General features: G+C 47.3%; 1 protein-coding gene across 6 annotated transcripts in view; it reads right to left on the reverse strand.

Annotated features, from left to right (window-relative positions):
- atp11c (ATPase phospholipid transporting 11C) overlaps positions 1 to 20328 on the reverse strand; it is a 45317-nt gene that overhangs the window by 18945 nt on the left and 6044 nt on the right. For all 6 annotated transcript variants that reach the window (XM_056600115.1, XM_056600112.1, XM_056600111.1 and 3 more), the window contains exons 2-4: positions 10041 to 10157; positions 7938 to 8027; positions 97 to 177 (exon numbers count right to left, since the gene is read on the reverse strand). In XM_056600115.1, coding sequence (XP_056456090.1) covers positions 97 to 177; positions 7938 to 8027; positions 10041 to 10157 — 288 coding nt within the window. The remainder of the gene's footprint in view (positions 1 to 96; positions 178 to 7937; positions 8028 to 10040; positions 10158 to 20328) is intronic.

Here is a 20328-nt window from a genome sequence, read left to right on the forward strand (position 1 = left end):
GACAAGAGGCAAGTGTGCAGCGGTGTCTTTGATCCGAAGTCTGTCGACGCTTCTTTTGAATTCCCGTTTACACGAGAAGACCCCTGCAGAGCTTACCTGCTTGATGGCTGTGACGGTGATGACAAAAAATAAAGGCAGGCCACTGGTGACTGGGCTGGTGGGCGTGTCCACTATCACCTATCGAGAGGTAGAAGAAGAAAGAAACACAACAACATTGCATGTTTTATTATGAACATCCATGAGCAAAGGAATACAATCGTGGCCAATGCAGACGAGAGCCGCTTTCTCTTTGGTGCAGTTCTACGCATGCAGCGAATAACTAGGGCATGTGACCGCAACGTGACTGGGAGGAATTTCAGAGCGGGCAAATCATAGTTATGTCTACCACAAGCAGGCCTGTCCCTTAACTACTGGGTGTAGTCTGTGCGTGAGCGTGTCGAGTGTGTGAGTGGGATTCTCTTCCTTCTATGTTGTTTTTGCTAGAACTTTATCAAGACGGATCTGCCAATGGTGGATTGGCTGAGTATCGGATCATCTGAAGATGTGATCCGGGAAGGGAATAGGGTCTGAAAAAGGTGAAACATGAGAAGACTCAAACATGCACCAACAGTGCTCTGTCTGTCTGTCTGTCGGTCGGTCTGTCTCTCTGTGAACGTTGTACGATTTCCTGTGTTACCGATACGTTCCGGCAAATGAGTGCTAAATCCACACTAATAATACAACATATGTCAAGGCCTGGGAACACGCATCAGGTGATGTAATGTCATTTCCACACAGGACCCGACAGATCGTATACATTCAATGGACCAGTCTGTGTGGTACTGCGGAGATGACTTGTGGTGAGAAAACAAGTGGCAATGTTTTCCTTTTTGCACACAAGTGAAATATCCCGAATCCTAAACTACAACCTACTTTAATTTGAAATGATGTTAAAAAAAAATAAACGCAACATACAAACATCAAAATATACCCAACAAACTAGGCAATGTGGAAACCGAAGCTATAAACACATAATTAACAATACAAGGATTCTCGGTAGTGTGCCTCTATTCTGTGCAACGTTAATGAGCAAAGCCCTCAGCAGTCATTTAGATCAGGCTACTTATTAGGTTATTTTAACTTTATAGTTTCATTGCAAAATAAAAAGAAACACGTTGACTACATGATTATTATTCTTTTGAAACTGCTCCAGCAATGAAACTATTAAATTGGACTCTGCTTGTCTTGTGCATCAATGTGATTCTTTCAATCTGTAATCAATGATAGCGCTTTCACTCCTATTGTTCATTTAAACATTAGTGTACATCGTTTTAAATATTGAAGGTACACGGCATAGCTAGAGTAGCCTATGAGTAGCCTATGCAACAAAGAGTACAAATATTAAAAATACAAGATGTCAGAAATTCACTCAATGTAATAATAGGGCTGGGTATTGCCAGGTACCTCACAATTAAATTCAATTTGATTCTTTAGGTCTTCATTCGATTCGATATCGATTCGATTTGATATTGATCCAATTGCTTCGATATCGATTCAATAATACGTGCAGATGACAAAAATATCGAAATATTATTTAGAATTAACCATTTCATAATGAATTAACCATTTCATAATGAATTAAGCATTTCATTGTGCTTTAACTAGCAAAAAGGGAATACAACATTGTATAGTATTGTTCCTCAGCTAAACTTGCAGCATAAAAGTAATAATCATTACATGGAAAAATGTAAAAGGGCATGTACATTTAGGCATACTCGCTTCTAGATTACAATGACAGAGTATGCTTCTTTTCTTCTTTTGGAAATAATCGATTTCAAAAAAATTCTGAATCGAAATTGAATCGAGAACAAATAAATTGCAGTGCATTGATGAATCTATCTTGCCTACATCAGCGAGCTGTGTTGATGCTAAACATAACTTGTATTGTGTCGCATCTTTTGATTACCCTGCACGTAAGCTACCACTTTATTCCATCCTCATTTGTTAGTGAATAATTTATTTATAGAGGACATTTTGAAATACCAGCATGAGATCCGACTCTTAAAACTTGGATATTCAGAAAGAGGAACAATGCGTGTTGCTCAATGGCCTTGGTCATTGTTTGTGCTGCTGCAGACTTTCTACCGGCGTATAGATGCAACTCTTTATATCCTTCCTTTCAAGAGCTGTGTCTTGGCCGTGAGTGTGCTATGTGGTAAAGATCGTAATCCCACGTCGATTCATTGTTTGGCTTATTATCTAACCGGTTTGAAAAATGCCCAACCCTTATTTGTGCAACATTGATGACGAAAGAAGTGTGGGAACAATGTACCCCCAAACATGAAAAAACACGTACCAACAGAGTGTGAGTGTGTGTGTGATAAATTGAGAGCCAACTGTACCACCATTAGTTATGATACCTTCTGGCAAATGAAGGCTAAATCCACACGAACGTTACACCATATTTCACACATCACGTGATCATTCAGGTACCCTCGCAATGTGCCTCCTGATGTAAACAGGAAAGAGATGGTCTAGGCTGTGGTTGCTGACCTAATGGCAGAAAAAAGTACAGATAAAGAAGTGCAGTGGCAAAATAAGACCTGATATTTATTTGCTTGGACCGAAGACTACATGGTCGTAGTTGGTGATGTTGTTTGTTTTCTTCCGGATAAGGGTATTGTAATAGGGCAGGGTCTTTGGCTGGCAAGCACAGAAGAAGAACGTACTAATGATCTTGTGTTGTTTCGAGATGCGTTTGCTGACTGTTGTGTGAAAACAAAATGTATCTGGGAAAGATACATTTTCTGAACTTCGAAGACCCCTAAAGAGGTTAGGGGTTCCAAAATGCCTGACTCGTGTGGACTTTGGGGGTAAAAATAGCATAAGTTATGCATTTAAAAAATATAACGTATTAGTGTGGACGTGGCATAAAGCATAGCCTATTGCATACATCAGCGAGTTGTGTTGATGCTAAACATAACTTGTATTGCATCGCATCTTTTGAAACCCTGCGAGAAGGCTTTACACTGCCCTTGCGTGTGCCCGCCCTTGTGCTTTTGTGTATGTGCATGCGTGTACAGGTAAACGGGGATATGCATGTTGCAGCATGTCTTTAATAATGTCCCGACATTGCCACACACTAACACACTGACGAACACACACGCACACACACACACACACACACACACCTAGTTGTCTTTCTGTCCACGAGTGCTGCTAACTGTCAGATAGACATCAACACCACCAGGAGCAGGGGACGTTTAGATACTGCCTGGTGTTTTCCCTCACCTGTGCTCTGACTGAGAATGAGAAAGTCGCTACGCTCCCGCTGTACTCAAACGGCACAAATCAGCACACACAGCATATCCATAGACACACACCACACCACTGAATTACACACACACACACACACGTCTATAGAAGCACACGCAAGCACACACACATACGTCTTGAAGAAACTCAATCACAGAGACCCACGCTCACTTCTACAGAAACACACTCAGACACAATCGCTTCTACAGAAACAATGCCTGCGCACAAACGCACACAACTCAATTACAAAAACTCAGGCCTATAGGAGTACACGCACGCAGACACGCACACGCACACGGAGAAGGAAACGGTGCAATCTAGTAGCCTATCCGAGCTTTTGCTGTGATTACAATTAACTGGGGGATAAATCAATTAGAAGGCAGTGCTGGACCAGTGCACAGCGAACCATTAGGAGGAATGCAGAAACAGGGAATAGAAGAGGAGGAGGAGCAGCAAGGAGGAGGAGGAGCGAGGAAAGCCTGCATTGTATCTGTAGTAGTAGTAGCAGCCAACCAATCCTGTCAGGGCAGGAGCAGAAATAATAGCTTCGCTGCAGCAGTGTGTGGGACTGTGTGGGACTGTGTGGGACGTGGGGCTCCGACGCACCAGAACGGTACACTAGGAGAACCAGTCCGGCAATCTAAGAGCCTCCACCACCCACTTGTTAAAGCCCCATTACACCGGGAACGCAGCCCGCGGGACACGTCAGTTGGGGAATATTTAACCGCTACTAGATGGTGATAGCCTATATATTGTCGACTAATAAAAATATACTTCTACCATAGCTGGGGGGTCTATAGGAGGGCGCCCTGCAAGGGGAGCAGGTGGATGAAGCTTTAGACACACACACACACACACACACACATATAAACAATACAAACAAGCATACACACTCACAAAAACAGACACACACAACATACACACACTCTGCTGTACAGCTTGCTGGTCGAGAAATTGGGCGAGTGTAAACGAGCGACTGTATTGAGGACAGCTTGTCCCCGGGATACACTGCCCACCCTGCCAAGCTCTGCAGGGGGGGGGGGGGGGGGGGGGCTGCACTGCAGAGAGCCTACTCTAGAAGGAGTGATGCTTTGAGAGTGATTGATGCCCATGCCATTTATGTTGAAATGAATAAAAATGAAGTTAAGGGGGCGGAGAGGAAGAAGTGACATGAAGCTGCATCTGCAAATGAACGCCGGAGCCCCCCAGGGTGGGTGATGTTGGTGCCAATCTCCCCCACATTACGGCGTTTTCGGAGCGGTTGCCGCAAAGTCATATTCTTTCCGATACTTTACTTTGGTGACACAGTATTTCGCAAAGCCCAGCTGTAGTTGAACGGTGGGTTTTAGTTTCTTGTTTTTCGGCCGAAGGGCGATGGGTGCGTCATTGTTGTAAAGTACTGCAGTAAAATGTACGTCCCGCACTATACCTTCACGTTGCCCCACTTGTTTGGATTTGGAATCCTGTATTTAGGTCCTGCACCCACTTCCTCTCACATCATCCACACATTCAATCAAACGCCCCCCCCCACCCCCCCGCTACCCAGAAATACACCCCCCAACATCCCGCCTATACACCCACACATCTTCACCTCCTCTGCACCAAAACAGGAAAACGTCTGAAATGGCAGCCGGGAGTCAGCTGTGTGTTACTGATGAGCGGGTAGGATGATCGGGCGCAGGCACGCGTACGTACGGGAGGAACCGAGAGGTGTGCTACGACAGAGTGGAGCCCTACATCGGAGCAGGGAAGCATGTCAGAGAGAGAGAGCGAGCGACAGACAGCTGTTCCCTCAGGTCCCATCGCAGAACTGGGTGCTCTAGCATCCTCGCTTCCGTCCTGTAAGGTAGGGTGCTCTCCCTCCCTCCCTCTCTCTCTCTCATCAAACCACCTCCTTTTCTTTGGACTAATCTTTCCTAGACTCACCCCTGAGCTCCGCTCCCATTCAATCGGGGCCCAGCATAGGCATACAGGGCTATTAATAGGAGAGTGGTGCTTTTTATACACCAGCCCTGTGTCTATTTGTGGCGCGGTGAAGTACAGAGGGCTTCCTGGCTGCTGACGTCAGCGGTGCAGCGCTGCAGAGGGATGGAGAGAGATGGAGCCAGAGCAGGAGGGAGTGAGGGAGGAAGTTAGAGGGAGGGGGACAAACGTAGAGAGAGAGAAAAACAGGGGGGGCACGGAGTAAGAGAATTTTTGGAGACAGAGCGAGAGTGAGAGAGAGAATGAAAAAACAGAGGTGTAGAGGAGAGAGGAGAGAGAGTGAAAGCGGTTGAGAGGGTTAAGGGAGCGTGCAAAGGTTCGCTGGAAGGCAGAAACGTCACAGAGAAGCCACACGGGGAAGAGAATGGATCTATTTCTGTCTGTGTGATGTGAAAGCAGACTGAAGCGCTCTATTGCGCGTGTCCCCCTCTCTCTCTCTCTCTCTCTCTCTCTCTCTCTCTCCCTCCACCCCCCACCCCTCTCTCCCACCCTCTGTGATATGATGGTGAAGGGGTAGCTTGAGGGTGGGGGCAGTGGTTAGGATAAGAAGACCCCTCTGGGGACACTGGATTAGTGGAGAAATGCCAACCTCGTGGCAGCCAGGGTAAACACTGTCTCTCTCACACACACACACACACACACACACACACACACACACACACACACACACACACACACACACACACACACACACACACACACACACACACACACACACACACACACACACTGAGCAAACACATTACATCTGCATGCATACAGCGTGGCACAGGTATTGCGTAAGGAAGGTAGTGTTTGAAGGAGGCAGCATTCGTGGGTGTTGTGTTGGATTAACCGCATATTATAAACCTCTTGGTGTGAACCCAGGGAAACACACGCCATCACTTCTGAGTCATGTGGGGATAAAGGAATTGAATGTGATGAGTGCCAAAGTATTCCACTGAATTTACCCCCACCCCCTTCTACTGGAAAATGGGATCCATCCAGTTACCGAAAACCATGTGGCAAACATTACACACGCGCACACACACACACACACACACACACACACACACACACACACACACACACACACACACACACACACTGATGTTCCCTGGTATGTGTTCCACTGAAATTAACCCCCTATTCCCCCCAAACAGTTACCCAAGACCATGTGGAAAAACTGATGTGGATCAACAGACAGACACAGACACAATAGCCAACATTAAATTCCATGAATAGCTTTGGTCAAATACAAATACAGCAGATAAAAGACTAAGATCCCCACTAATCAAGCCCCTAATGACTTGAACATCTCGTAACACTACACCACTGCTTAATTTAGCACACGGCTAAGCCACAGTCTCTCTGCAGGGACCCATTTGGGTCTGAATGCAAACGGTGGCACGGCTACCGCGCCTGAGGGGAGCACCCGTTTATACTGGACACTAGACTGTTTAGGTAAGAAGGAGAGAGAAAGAGCGAGGGGGGGAGAGAGAAAGAGCTAGGGGAAAGAGAGAGAGAGCACACTAACGAGAGTGGGAGAAAGAGAGCGAGGTAACTAGAAAGCGCTAGAGGGAGAGAGCTGGGGCAGGTGAGGGAGAGAGAGAGAGAGAGCGCCAGAGGGAGGGACATTGAGAAAGCCACAGAGAGAGTGAACTGCAGCGGGAGGGCGATCACGAAGAGAATGGGAAAGCGAGGATGGATGCGGGCACAGGAACCTGTTTCTGCAGTCTCCCTCTCCATCAGTGCCAGCCACATTCCCGGGGGGGGGGATGGGGAGAGGAGGGGAAGGAGGGCGAGGAGAGAGCAGTGGAGAAAGGAGGAAAGACGGGAGAGGGAGAGGAGAGGGATAGTGGGGGAACAGCAGAGATGAGAGTGCACCTGTGTGCATTCCACTGATCCTTCCATCAAATGCCTGTTGGCGGGCTCCGCCGATACCCGCCACCCCTCTTTCAACGTTGCCCATCTATTATTCACACGTAAAGGAGGAGACACGCAAACGCTTCTTTTTTTGTTTCAAGAACACGCTGGAGACAAGGGGAACAGAGGAGCTATATGACAAGGGGATATTTAAAGAATAGAGAATGGAGAGCTATGCAGCGCGTGGTGACCTTTCTATTGGTGATTAATGAAGGGGGCAGGATACTGTATGGGCTGGGCTGCTCCAGAGGGACGCTCCTTGGATAAAAACCCTTTGTTGAACGACTACATGAGGATGAACAAAAAACGACGACGAGGGATGTTAAACAGACAAAATAATTCAAAGCTACGTGGAAATAGTAATAAAAGTCGTTTTTTCTTCACAGGCCTCAATGCAAGCGGGATGCAGGCTCCAACACAAATGAACTGGGGAATGAAACACACCTGTCCACTGAGCCGCCGTGCCCCTATCCGGCCACAGCCTCCGCCACTAGGCGCCTACCACATGCAAATGCCCCATTTGCAACCGTCGCACTTACATCAATTCATGCTCACATAAACTCACCTGTGGAGCAGGTGAGTTTGATGCCCGGGCACACATACAGACAAAAACACACACACACACACACACACACACACACACACACACACACACACACACACACACACACACACACACACACACACACACACACACACACACACACACACACACACACACACACACACACACACACACACACACTTACACTTACCTGCACCAGGAAGATGATAAGGAAGTAGAAATTTGCAATCCGTCTGAACTGTTCAAACAGGTTCTTTGGCAGGAAGTTCCACACCGTGTACTGCGGCGGGAGAGAGAGAGAGTTAGGAGAGTTAAAGAGGGCAAGATTAATGCAGCAGGAGTACGTCTCCACCAGACAGCGTGTGTGCGTGTGCGCGTGTGTGTGTGTGCGTGTGCGAGGTACATGCACACGCCTCATCGCAGTGCTCATTTCAGATCGGTGTCTCCCCGACCTCGTTTCAAGGTAGGAAAGGTTAGTGGAGAGGAATTTCAAGGGGAGAGGGATTAGTGGCGTTCAATATGCACCACGACTTTGCACGTGGCTAGTCCCCTCTAGAGGGGAAGCTGTGTGAAGGAGGGGAGGGGGGTGGGGGGGGGGGGGGACAACTTCAAAGCTGGCTGCCTATTGGCTCAGAAATCCAGCCCAACCGTAGGGTAACGGCAGGTAGCCCATTGATTCGGATTAGCGACTTATCTGACTCATTTAACGAGCCCCCGATGGAGTTAAGATTACATTAACATGTTGGAAACTAAAACGTTTAAAGAGTATTTAAAAGTACCCCCGCCCCCCCAAATTTGATGACTTTCTCACATTCTTAATAAAAAGTGAGAAATGGTGATACTCTGAAGTGCTAAATAAAGTGACATAACAAACTTCTGATACACGCATGCATCACAAGCAGTGGAACACTGCAGTGTAGGCAACACCCAATAGACAAACAAAAGGTTTGCTAATGTTCACAATGTGGCCTTGACCAATGCACCAGCAGGAGACCTGGAGCTGGTCCCTGGGCACTGTACTGCAGCTGCCCACTGTGCTGCAGCTAGTGATGGGTCAAATGCTGCTAGTGATGGGTCAAATGCTGCTAGTGATGGGTCAAATGCTGCTAGTGATTGGTCAAATGCTGCTAGTGATGGGTCAAATGCTGCTAGTGATGGGTCAAATGCTGCTAGTGATGGGTCAAATGCTGCTAGTGATGGGTCAAATGCTGCTAGTGCTGCAGCTAGTGATGGGTCAAATGCTGCTAGTGATGGGTCAAATGCTGCTAGTGATGGGTCAAATGCTGCTAGTGCTGCAGCTAGTGATGGGTCAAATGCTGCTAGTGATGGGTCAAATGCTGCTAGTGATGGGTCAAATGCTGCTAGTGCTGCAGCTAGTGATGGGTCAAATGCTGCTAGTGATGGGTCAAATGCTAGTGGTGCTGCAGCGAGTGATGGTAAATGCAGTGATCTAATTTTGTTGCGCATGACATATGCAATGCATGCGCACAACGACAAATAAAGATTATTCTTGCAGGAGAGTTATCCAAAAAAGGAAGGGTGGAGCAGGGAGTGGCGCACGCTGCTGCACTCGTATGACGGTGGCGCAGCGAGGCCACGGAGTGAGAGTGGTGGTTGGCGGCGGCCGGGGCAGCAGGATGATGGAAGGTGCGAGAGCACGCGGGAGCATAAACCCTGCAGCCGGGGTAATTAAAGGCTGTTTACACTGACACACTGCAGGGAGCCAATAGATCGGGCCTGTCCTCTCTGGGCTCCCCCTGCACCACTATAAATCCCCCCCCCCCCCCCCCCGCTGCCTCCCGTCTGCCTGGCGTTCGAAGGGGAAGCGGCGCCCCGCATCACCTTCACCTTACGCATTCCGGATCTGACACAGGGCTCCTCCTCCCAGCCACTGCTCCCCTCCCTCCCTCCCTCCCTCCCGCCCTCTCTCATGACGAGGCTTTGCAGGGTGCGGGGGGGGGGGGGAGAGAGAGGGAGAATAACGAGCGCAAGTGGGTGAAATATGGAATGGCCTGCGCATTCATGGTTCTTGTTTTAATGCCATGTGCAGAGTGCTGACGCGCAAAACAAATAATGGCCATTGGTGTGAGGGGGGAGGGGGGGGGGGGGGGGGGCAAACAGGTGGAACACACTGAGCAGATTGTGTGACCGCCTGCAGAAAACCCCAGAGGAGTTCAAATAAAGGATTTGACGGGAGTGTTAGAATGGGACGGGGGGGGGAGGAGGAGAGATGAAGAGGAGTTCTAACGGAGAGAGAGAGGGGGGAAGTGAGTGAGTGAGTGTGTGTTCTTACCTTGGAGGACACAATCCTATTGTCGCAGAACTTGGGCGGGATGAAGGCCTCAGTGGTCGACGGCCGATGGCCAACGTAGATGGTCCTGCTGTCTACTCTGCTCTCGTCACCTCCAAGCTGGGAGAACAAGAAGGGGGAGAGAGGGGGAGAGAGAAAGACGGGGAGATTAACACGGGGAAAGGACCAGAGAGGGAAAGAGCGGATATGATTATTATTAGCCTAAATCGTTTTTCGCCACTTTTCCTACAAACCACCGAGGAGGTTAGAGAGGGGCTCATAATAGACTGGAGGAATATCATGATCCTGCAGAAAATAATGAAGAAACAGGGAAAATGTGCCTCACACGCATAACAGAAACCTCAAGCATAACTTAAAGCTAAGTGAATATTTGACCCAACATCTGAGGCACGCAGGGCTCTGCTGGATAAACCCCAGGAAAGAATAGAGCCGTTGTTATGGCCGGGCTCGCTGAATCTGATGATCGGGAAATCTGTTGCGCAGGCTCTACAAAAAAGAAATCCACTTAATGAGGCCTGAAGTCTGTCAATGGAGGAGGGGACACAGCTTGTGTGCGTGTGCGTGTGTGTGTATGGGTATGCGTCTGTCCTAAATTGTGAGGATATTCACTGGGCTGAGGATGATTAATACGCCTTCAAAGCTGTGGCACTCAAGTGAAAAACTTTCCAGCGGCCGCAAATGTTTGCAAGCGCTGATAGGGTGTGGGGAGGGGGGAGGGGGGAGGGGGTAGGGGGGGGGGAGGGGTCAGCTAGAGAAGAGTGGAGCCTTAAGTCCATCGTCACATCGGAGGTGGATCAGATAGTCGACGAGCCCGTCAACGGACCAAATGTCAAACAAACAAGTAGCATCTGCAATAGGATGATTCGACACATGTTTCGACAGACCCCGAAGAGGGCAATTGCAATCGCACGCCCCAAAAGGACTTAACCGATCACTCTGGAGATGGGGGGGGGGGGGGGGGGGGGAATGAAAAAACAGATGATCCATTTAAAATATCAACCTGGGGAGATGTTACAGGCCTACGAGTGAGGTAGCCAGGACATTCCTCACCCTTAAAAGGCAGGCAGGGTGAAGCCAGAGGGACTCAGAGCTAAGAGGACACGCGGTCTGTTGTACTCGTCGAGTCCCCTGGCAGCAGCCCACACGTCCCTAATCCCCCCCGTAGAAACGGACACCATGGTCCAAACAAGGGGAGAGAGAACAGGCGCCTGCTGCTCCTACGCTGGTGGAAATGCTGAGTAGAATTTATCAGGGATCCTTCACATGGGGTCAATCTGATATCAATTTAAAAACCGCTGAACACACAGGGTTAGACACACACACACACACACACACACACTGCACTCACACCACCACACACACTCTTCCGGAGAGCACAGAGTGCCCTCCGTGGCCCTTTGGGTTTCCTTCCTGACTGCGGCCGGCGGACACAGAAGGAGCAGGGTTGTTCTGGCCGGACAGCCACAGGGCCGGCACCATGAAAGGAGCCAAGACAACCTCCCCCCCTGATGGTCCACCAGCTGCTACCGTCTCCCCCTTCCGTCCCGCCCTGCCCTCCTCCTCCTCCTCAGAGGCAGAACTCCTTCAACTCACAGGGACCGGCCAGGCACAGTTCAACGGTCCTCGCCTTTCACTGGGGCCATCCTCGTTGTTACGAAGTTGTTTGGATGTTCCTTTTTCTTTTTTTTTTTACTCACAGTGAATACATGAGATTACAGTGCGGGTGAACCCACTGCTTTCTACTTGGATTTGAACACTATGAGATCGTTAAAAAAAATATGTGTGGGGCCAAGGACTCAAAGAAACGAGTGGGATGCCCATGTTGCAACCAATGGCAACTTGGGGTTCGCTTTTCCTTAAGTTGGTGGCGTCGCCGCACACCAGCGCTATAATGAGCAATGTTGTACAGGAAATCCGCCCAACACTGCTCATGCTTCAAGAGCAGTTGCTCTGCACACAATTCAGAATCATCACACTGCACAGGACACAGCCACAGTCTTCCCTCAGAATTCTAACTAACTGCACGCCTCAGCCTCCAAGTCCTTGAGCATGCACATAACGAGTTAACACCGAAATTAAAATACCCAGTTCGTATGGGCATACCCATGTTGAGTGACCCACGATACAGCTGTGGTGTGTGGGGAGCGTGGCTTAGAGTCGGCCTCAGACGGGGTGTCTCAACAGGGGGAGCAGACGCAGCTGTAGGAGGTGAGCGTAATGACGAAAGAGGATATAAATACAATGTGGCCTTGTTCTCTCTCCCTCTTACAGTGAGGTTTGGTCCTGCTTCGCGGTCACGGAAACAATCGATCGGGTCTTTTTTTTGTATACTTTGAAAGCGTGTTTGTGTAGCTGGCTTCCTGAGTGCCTCCGAAATGGTTTGAAGCAGAAGCATCAAACTATTTCCGAGAATTGATAGGCATTGTCACATTGGCGCCCGAACAGGGACTCAAAGGAAGCACACAGAGATGGCGGATAGGCTTTTATTAAGTGGCGGAGGGGACACCGATTGCCCAACCTCCACGGATCGGCCTTGGCTACAAACACGCGTTCAGAGTATACACTCAAAAAGGGACTTCAGACTGTGAAGCAGGGACCGACCTCACTGTAAGAGAGAGACACATCAGTATTTACATCCTCTTTCATTATGATGCTCTCCCTCTACAGCTGCACCTGTGCCCCCCCACCCCCAGTTATAGACGCTAATTCACGCACCCCACAGAGCACCACAGCTATGGGAGCTGCTCAACACTTGGATTTAGGATATAGTCGTAAACTGCCAAGTTTCAGAAGGCCCCTATACAAAAAGTGGAACAGTTTCAAATCTTTACATAGACAACTTTAACAATTAAGCTGTGGGTCCTAACCGGCCAAATCCTCAATCCAATCTTTCAAACATGGGGACATAAACGATGGCATAAACATCGTACATTGCTTTGTTTTTAAATGATCAGTCCTACACATAATCGGAACGGACGTGTGAATTCTACTACGCTACTCGTGTCTCTTGAGGTCTGTAAATGTTCTGAAGTCTCATCTCCCATTCAAGTGAGACCCCCCACCCCCTCGCCACAGTGTCTAAATGCATCGGTATGCTCCCGTAAAGTAGGGCTTGTACAGGCCATTACTGTGCCTGTGAATTATTAAGTCGTTGTGGGAAGAGAATCTGTTACATCTCATTCAACGGGCCAGAGTCGTCTCACGTAGAGGCACAAAAAGCCGTTTGAAGACTCTGCGGACAGCCCAGAGCTGGACAAGTGCCAAGAGAAGGTGTAAAAAAAGGCCACCTGGACTCAGACCCACGCAGGTTGGACTCAGATTAATGTGGCGCTAGAACTGAATAACCGGGAAGCTTCCGCCTTCCTCTGCTTCTCATTAACCAAAAAAATACCAAAACAAGGCTTCAGCATTAACTTCCTCGCCTTCATTTCTCACTCACCGATCCATTCCCAGAGGGAACGCCGAGTCGGTTAATCTTACATAACGCTCCGTCATGCGCAAACACCGGCGCTCACACCTCAGTGTGGCGTCAAATCTGGCACCCCGCGACCCACGCAACTACAGCCACCCCCACCTTCGAGGCGTCTGGACGGCCACCCAGCCTGCAAGCGCACACGAAGGCCCGGTTGGTTCTGGTGGTGGTGATCGGGGGGGGCTGGGGGGGAATACAACAGGATGGAAGGATACGAACACATGCAGGATTTCCATATCAAAGCAGGCCCCAGGTTGAGCCCCAAGTCAACAGCAGTGTCTCTTGAGACACTGCTGTCGACTCCCTTTGTCAAACTCCTGCTGGTTTTGGCAGGTATGCAGATCTACAGGTATGCAGATCTGCAGGTATGCAGACGAGGCCTCACATAACAATGGTTCAACAGCGCTAGTTTAACTCTGCATTGTTGGGCAATCAGGAAGATATATCTCACATTCTTTGAATGACAACCTTGCCAGAAAGGGCGTTGATATAATTTAACTTTTTCCCTATGCAAATGCAGAATGATTTCCTAAACAAATGAGGCACCAGCTACGAGACTTGGAAGTTTCTTCATGCAAGGGCGAGCTCTCTCATGAAAATGTTGCAACTAATATTTACACACCTCTACTACTAGCCGTTGGCTATGAGCTACGTTATTGCAATGCAGCCAAAAGTAAGGCTCTAGGTACATAAAAACACAGAAGTTCATGCGGCCAAAACCTCCAGTTCATACAGCCAAAACCTCGTCAAAAGCTGCTACCTTTAGCACAGTTCAACAAATATCGTTAGTTGTAGACTGAAATGGAGAAAATTAAAAAACACTTTTTGAAGGTGCTCATGGTCTGGGGGTGCCAAAGGATAAGCATTGCATTCTTGAAGGTCTATTGATTTAAATGCAGAATTCACTGTTAAATAATAAGGGTCAGACCACGGGCTCACGATTCATTTCTGAACCGTAACGTGATCACGATATTCATCTATTCAGACAGCGCGATCGGGGGCCGGGCAACAAGAAATGCTGGTGTAAGGCGAAGAGGAACTGATTGCATTACCTTTGCCTCATTGTCAAAAGGTCAGACGATGCAGCTCAAAGCCAACGACGCTAAATGGTCAACTAAAAGCGCTCCGGAGCCAGGTGCCACCGGTAATCTTGAACACTAGATTTGCTAGGAGGTAATGTATTAGCCACAGGACGTAGGTGGGAGATCAATAAAGTAAACATCCAACGCTCAATTGAGCCGGAACGCAAGTGCTCCGTCAGGAATAAACGGTGCATTAGAGGAATGACGGAGCCTGAAACTTTACATTAAATTACACTGTAAATGAAATTATGCACACACTGTAAACCGAGCCCCATACTGAGTCAGGGGAGTCTGGGGTTGGGGGGGAGGTGGGTGGTGGGGTTGTACAAGGCATTGTGCGGCAGGGCAGGGTGCATAAAGCCGCATTCAGCCACTGCCAGACCCTTGACGGATGACTTTGGTCCAGTGACACAGTCCGGTCGCACCATCTCACCACCACCAGCGGGTCACACATCGTCGCAGCCTGTCGTCTTCACTCGTCTACACAGTAAAGAAACAACGCTTTGTTTTTTCATCCCCCACTCCATCACGATGAGTAATCTGGGTTCTGTCTACGCCGACGAAAAGACACCGGGGCTTAACGGTGCCAGAATCATATAGGAACTAGTAATTACACATGGCAGTTGTTCACTTTCGATTTGAGTTTTAAGCGTGACGTAAAAAAAAAAATTCAACAGTTACACAAGGGGGGAGAACATTCTCAAAACCATCAAGCAGTACCACTACTTTTGTATAATTATTGCATTGTATAACTAAACACCGCAGACCGAGCATCTAACAAAACCAGGACCCAAATAGATCAGCGGAAACTCCCATGGAGTCCCAAAATGCTAACCAGCTTGTTTTTCCTTGAATCACACCTTGTTCACCAAGACCAAGGGGATAACCTTGTCTCAAAACTAATGGTTTAGACACCAGTATCCCCACTGCTCCACAGGACACCGTGTAGTCTGACTGTAAACACAGACTATTAGTGATTGAGTTGGGTCAACATTGAGTGGTTGATAATCGTCTGCAGATAATACCACTGTTTGGATAACCCACTTAATCTGCAGTACTTTATGACCTCTATCTCCCCCCTGTAGAGATACGAAGGCCGATCAGGAGGCAATACCATCAACTTCAATGAGGAAGAAGATTTGGACGCTAATGCTTATAGAAATAGCCCGGTTCCTATATCCATTCAGCCTTACCTGAAGAGAATTGAGAATTTAGTTAAAGTGAGCGTGACCACGGCTAATGGAGGAACATAGGAGGAAAAAATAAAACCGTTGGCAAAGTTACAAGCTTACTCAAAACACGAATACAAAATGGCCAATAGACGTTTAGCGTGAAAACTAAATTTGTGTTGACTCCCTGTTTCGTTGGGCAAAATCAAACATTTTTAAGGCTGAATGTTCTGTCAAGGAGCATGGAGGTAGATGCTGAAGTGAGGCAGAAGTATCAATGAGTCGGGGCCGATAGGACGCATGGTATTGGGCACAGGTGAGGTGACTGGCTTTGACAAGAGTGTCTTGGGGAAAAGGGGCAAAGAATGACATGGCGTTACACCATGTATCACAAACAAATGGCCTTGTGGCTACAGCGGCAAAGTTATCCCGCCTGACACAAATAGATTTAGTGGTTGAACAAGCGACTCTTTCAGCAAATGTGTCAGACATCCAGGGTCGACAATCCTAAGAGAATAAGTTTACGTTAAGGCTTAAAAAAAATGAATAGGGTCCTTTCTTTTAGGCTTTTGTAACTCGAGTACGAAAAAACAACAACACTATCTAGTTCTGCGCAGAGCCAATGAGGCCGTGTGTGTGTGTCCAAGTCACACTTCATGAGATGCAAGAGTGTGTGTGGGAGGAGGGAATGGAATGGACTGAGGGTCGAGCAAATAACACCTGCTGATGACCAAAATGGCAGGATGGGAAAGCGCTGCAATATTTACCCTCTGAACTTTGTTCTCCAACGTTTGTCTAAAGTGGGAGGAAAAACAGTAGCATTCTGCATTGTTTGGACGGGTGTGTCTGAGAGAGCGAGAGAGAACGAGAGTTAGCATGTTTTCATGCAGGTGAGTGAATGTCTATATCAATAGCTAACTATTTTACTGCTTCCTGCAACCCAGTGAACCCCTGCTGGCCGGTCTTCCTCAACCTTCACACAGTCCCTGCAAGGGTTAAGCTATAAAGCAGGCGCTGTTCAAGTCGACCTTCAGCTGGGGAGTTTGACTGCTTTTTGTCTGCTGCTGGCTCATTTCCCCGCTGTGTATACAGTCATGAAAAACTAGACGGCGCAAGGCCCCCGTAAAGAGGATCTAAAGTGATAAAAGTCAAATATACAACGTTCCTAAAATGAACCAGAAAGCCCATTACTCAAACATCCCCCAAGATAAGGACATCTTCAACAAGAAAATATACCAACTAGTAAGTTTTACTGCATTAAGGAGGGAAGAAGTGTATGCCAAGGTACAGCCAAGATCACAACTTCTGAAACCAAATCAGAAAAACGCTGACATCAGCAAAAGAAAAGAAAAAAAAAAAACTCTGAACAACAGACTTTCTATTGGTATAGTATGACAGCCTACCTGTTATCGTATTAGTATGAAGGGTAGGCGGGAGCAGCTGAGGGATGAATACTCTGGCACAAGAGGCAAGGCAGAGAGACAATATAGTTTGTCACTGCCACAGTCCACCATCTAGCCCTCCCTTGTTGTTTCATCGTTTAGGTCAGCTTTGCTGCATTGTAACAGATGAGGTGTACCTATACCACCAAAGAGAGTTTGGCTTAACAACATGCTAGCTCTGGACCTAGCCCGGATAGGCGTTACTGTAGTTCTTTATTTGTGCCCGAGCCCAATTTTTAGCAATGAAATTACAACAGTGCAGCTGCTTAAAGCTAAGGAATTCTAAGTAAGTACAAACTACACGAAGCAGGGATTAACACCAAACCCCTACAAACCATGTACTGTAGGGTCCTTCCAATACAGATTTCATCAGCTGATTTTGGATTCTATGTTAATATTCCCTGACATTCTCCATACAAGATGTTCAGCAGGTGTCAGGTAGACACATCCCTCTGTGATATGCAATGGTTATTTTAAGTTGTTTTAGATCCTTCAATTGTATGGGTAAAAGGATTTCACAACGAGCAAGGTTGTCTCTGATTATTCATAATATTCTGAGTTCAAAAGGAGTATACCCTTTAGGTCAATCCACTCAAGCCAACTCCAAAGATTCCAACAGTAATTAATTCATGATTTTCATAAATATGTTGAAGTTATAACATGTGTTTTCTATGAGTAGTTATTTCTTGACAAAACTGGTAACAGGTGGTTAGATCATGATATTTGAGTATTCTGTTCTGCACCGTGTTCTGAAAGAAATCTGCACAAGCTCTATATTTAGTTATCAGGTCTTGCAGCAATAAATTCAAAGAAGAGTGACTAAATAGCTTACAATATAATCCAATACACTATAGTTGCACTACAGGAAAATAAATCAGCCATATGGGTTTAGTGAAGTTGATTCTATAAATGTCAAAAGCTAAATTGCATGGCTTCATTTGCATTAAATAAATGATTCCAACAGAAATCTCATGCATGCATGGATGCTTAGAACTTTATTTATGCTTATAATTTAGGGGCCAGTGAAGTATTATCAAACGCTATTGATACGGCACTTACCGCTACATGCGGGTTGAGCCGTTGTTAACAATTGCTGCTGCTTATAGCCTGCGTGTTCGTGTGCGTGTTTTACCACCATTGTATTATGATGAAACAAGAGTAAACGTTGCTACAAAGAGTGTGTAGAACTTCAAAAAGTGTCCTGCTTTTACGGAAGGCCTCCCACAGAAGGAACAATGAATTACAACAGATTGTTGTTACACAATCCATAAACAACATCAGGTGTGTTACCTCCATACTGAGATCACCCCCAAACGCCTACTGTCCCCCTACTCATTCGCCAAATGGGATGGGATTGGGCCTTAGGCTCCATCCCATTTCTACCCATTTCTTCCCATTTCTGACTCAAGGACTGATCTCGAGGAGCTGTTGTCAAAGGCAAAGGCTTATTGTTTCCAGAAGCTCCCGTGCAGCTGTGCGAGACACAGAATGCTCTGTACCACGGTGCCGGTACTGGCCTACATATCACCGGGTCTCTTGACACTGGGGAGGCATGGATGAAAAAAAAAATGAGACAAAGCCTCATCGAGGGACCCCCCCCCCTGGGAGGGCTCTGCCACTTCAATCATCTGGCGTGCTCAAATAAGACCACTGACAGACGCTGTTGAAGATGCCTTCGACGTTCCCACCAGTTTACTCTATTATTGGCAAATGTGGAGGGATAACAGGTGGCCTGTTACAACAAGTTCCTTTTCCCCTGAATAAATATAGACATCTCTGTGATAATCAGTCTGCATTGGGTGCAAATTTGTATACACAAGTAGATTTACACAACTATTTGAGGTGGAGCTGAAAACAGGCTTGTGTGCCTGAGGCATTGACGTAAAGAAAAAGGCACATGAGGACAAGAGATGCTAGCGTTGTGGCCAACAATCACATGTCTGAAACAGGAAATGTCTCAGCAAATCTAATAATGCGGACAAGGGTATGTCGTCGCAACAATAATGTTTGTGGCTTTTTTCTCTCTCCATTGCCTAGCGTCTATGGAAAACCATGTGTACTATCAAAATACCATTAATCAAATATGCCAACTTGTTTTTTTTAATTTACAAATTAGTTGTTGTTTCCAACAGATGAATTCTCTTTGGTAAGGATGTACAATTGGCATATGTTGAATGTACTATATATAAATATATACACAGCGTATAGGTTGATCTTAAGTCCCAAGGAAGCGCTTCTTGCTCTGCCAGCTGGCACCCTACACACTAAACAGAGAGGATTAATTATTTCCTAAGTCTTGGAGAGAAAATCCAGACACTTTATATTTAAAGACCGTGAAAAGTGAGTGTTTGCGCGTTCCTCTATTTGTGTCGAGGAACCAGAAGAACATTTTAATCTATATTCAAGGTGATTAAGAGCAGGACCAAACATCTATGGATGTTGCGGCTGGGGGTTGGTACCAACTTGGTACATATGCACACACGCACACACACACACACACAAACACACACACACAGGGGGGGGGGGGGGGGGGGGGGGGGCAGAAGATCATGATGCTTCTACTGGGTACTGTGGGTCTCCTGGCCTGCGTGAATCACATGGCCCTGTGACAAAACTAATCTCCAGCCCGACAGCCAGATAGGGCATTTATCCCATCGCATCATGTCTGGCAAGTAGAGAAGAAGAGACCTCCAGATAGTGCTGAGCAGGAAAGAGCTAGGGAGAAAATCTGCATTTGAGCTGCAGTCCCTTCTGATGACATTATCTTTTATAATGTACCCAAGCTACACTGGCTGTAATTGCAATTCAGTTAATTATCCTGAGAAGTAGCATGGAGAGGAACGGGCTCTAATGACTAAAATCAATGCGGGTCTTTCTCCCTTTCCCTTTGCTCTTCCTAGCATGCTAAGGACATGCTTGGTTTGGGCAGTTCTTCCCCACGCGCCTGACTCTCTCCCTCCAGTCAATCGTGTCCACAGTTAAGGACTCATTTTTTTCCTTTTGGATGAGCGATGCTGCCTGGCAAGCTCAAGAGTGCAAGCCGTATGCCTTTGATGATCTGGAGTGTGTGTGTGTGGGTGGGGTGGGGGGGGGGTTGTGGAGCGG

The sequence above is a fragment of the Gadus chalcogrammus genome, chromosome 10 (genome assembly GCF_026213295.1).
Source record: "Gadus chalcogrammus isolate NIFS_2021 chromosome 10, NIFS_Gcha_1.0, whole genome shotgun sequence".
NCBI lineage: Eukaryota > Metazoa > Chordata > Actinopteri > Gadiformes > Gadidae > Gadus > Gadus chalcogrammus.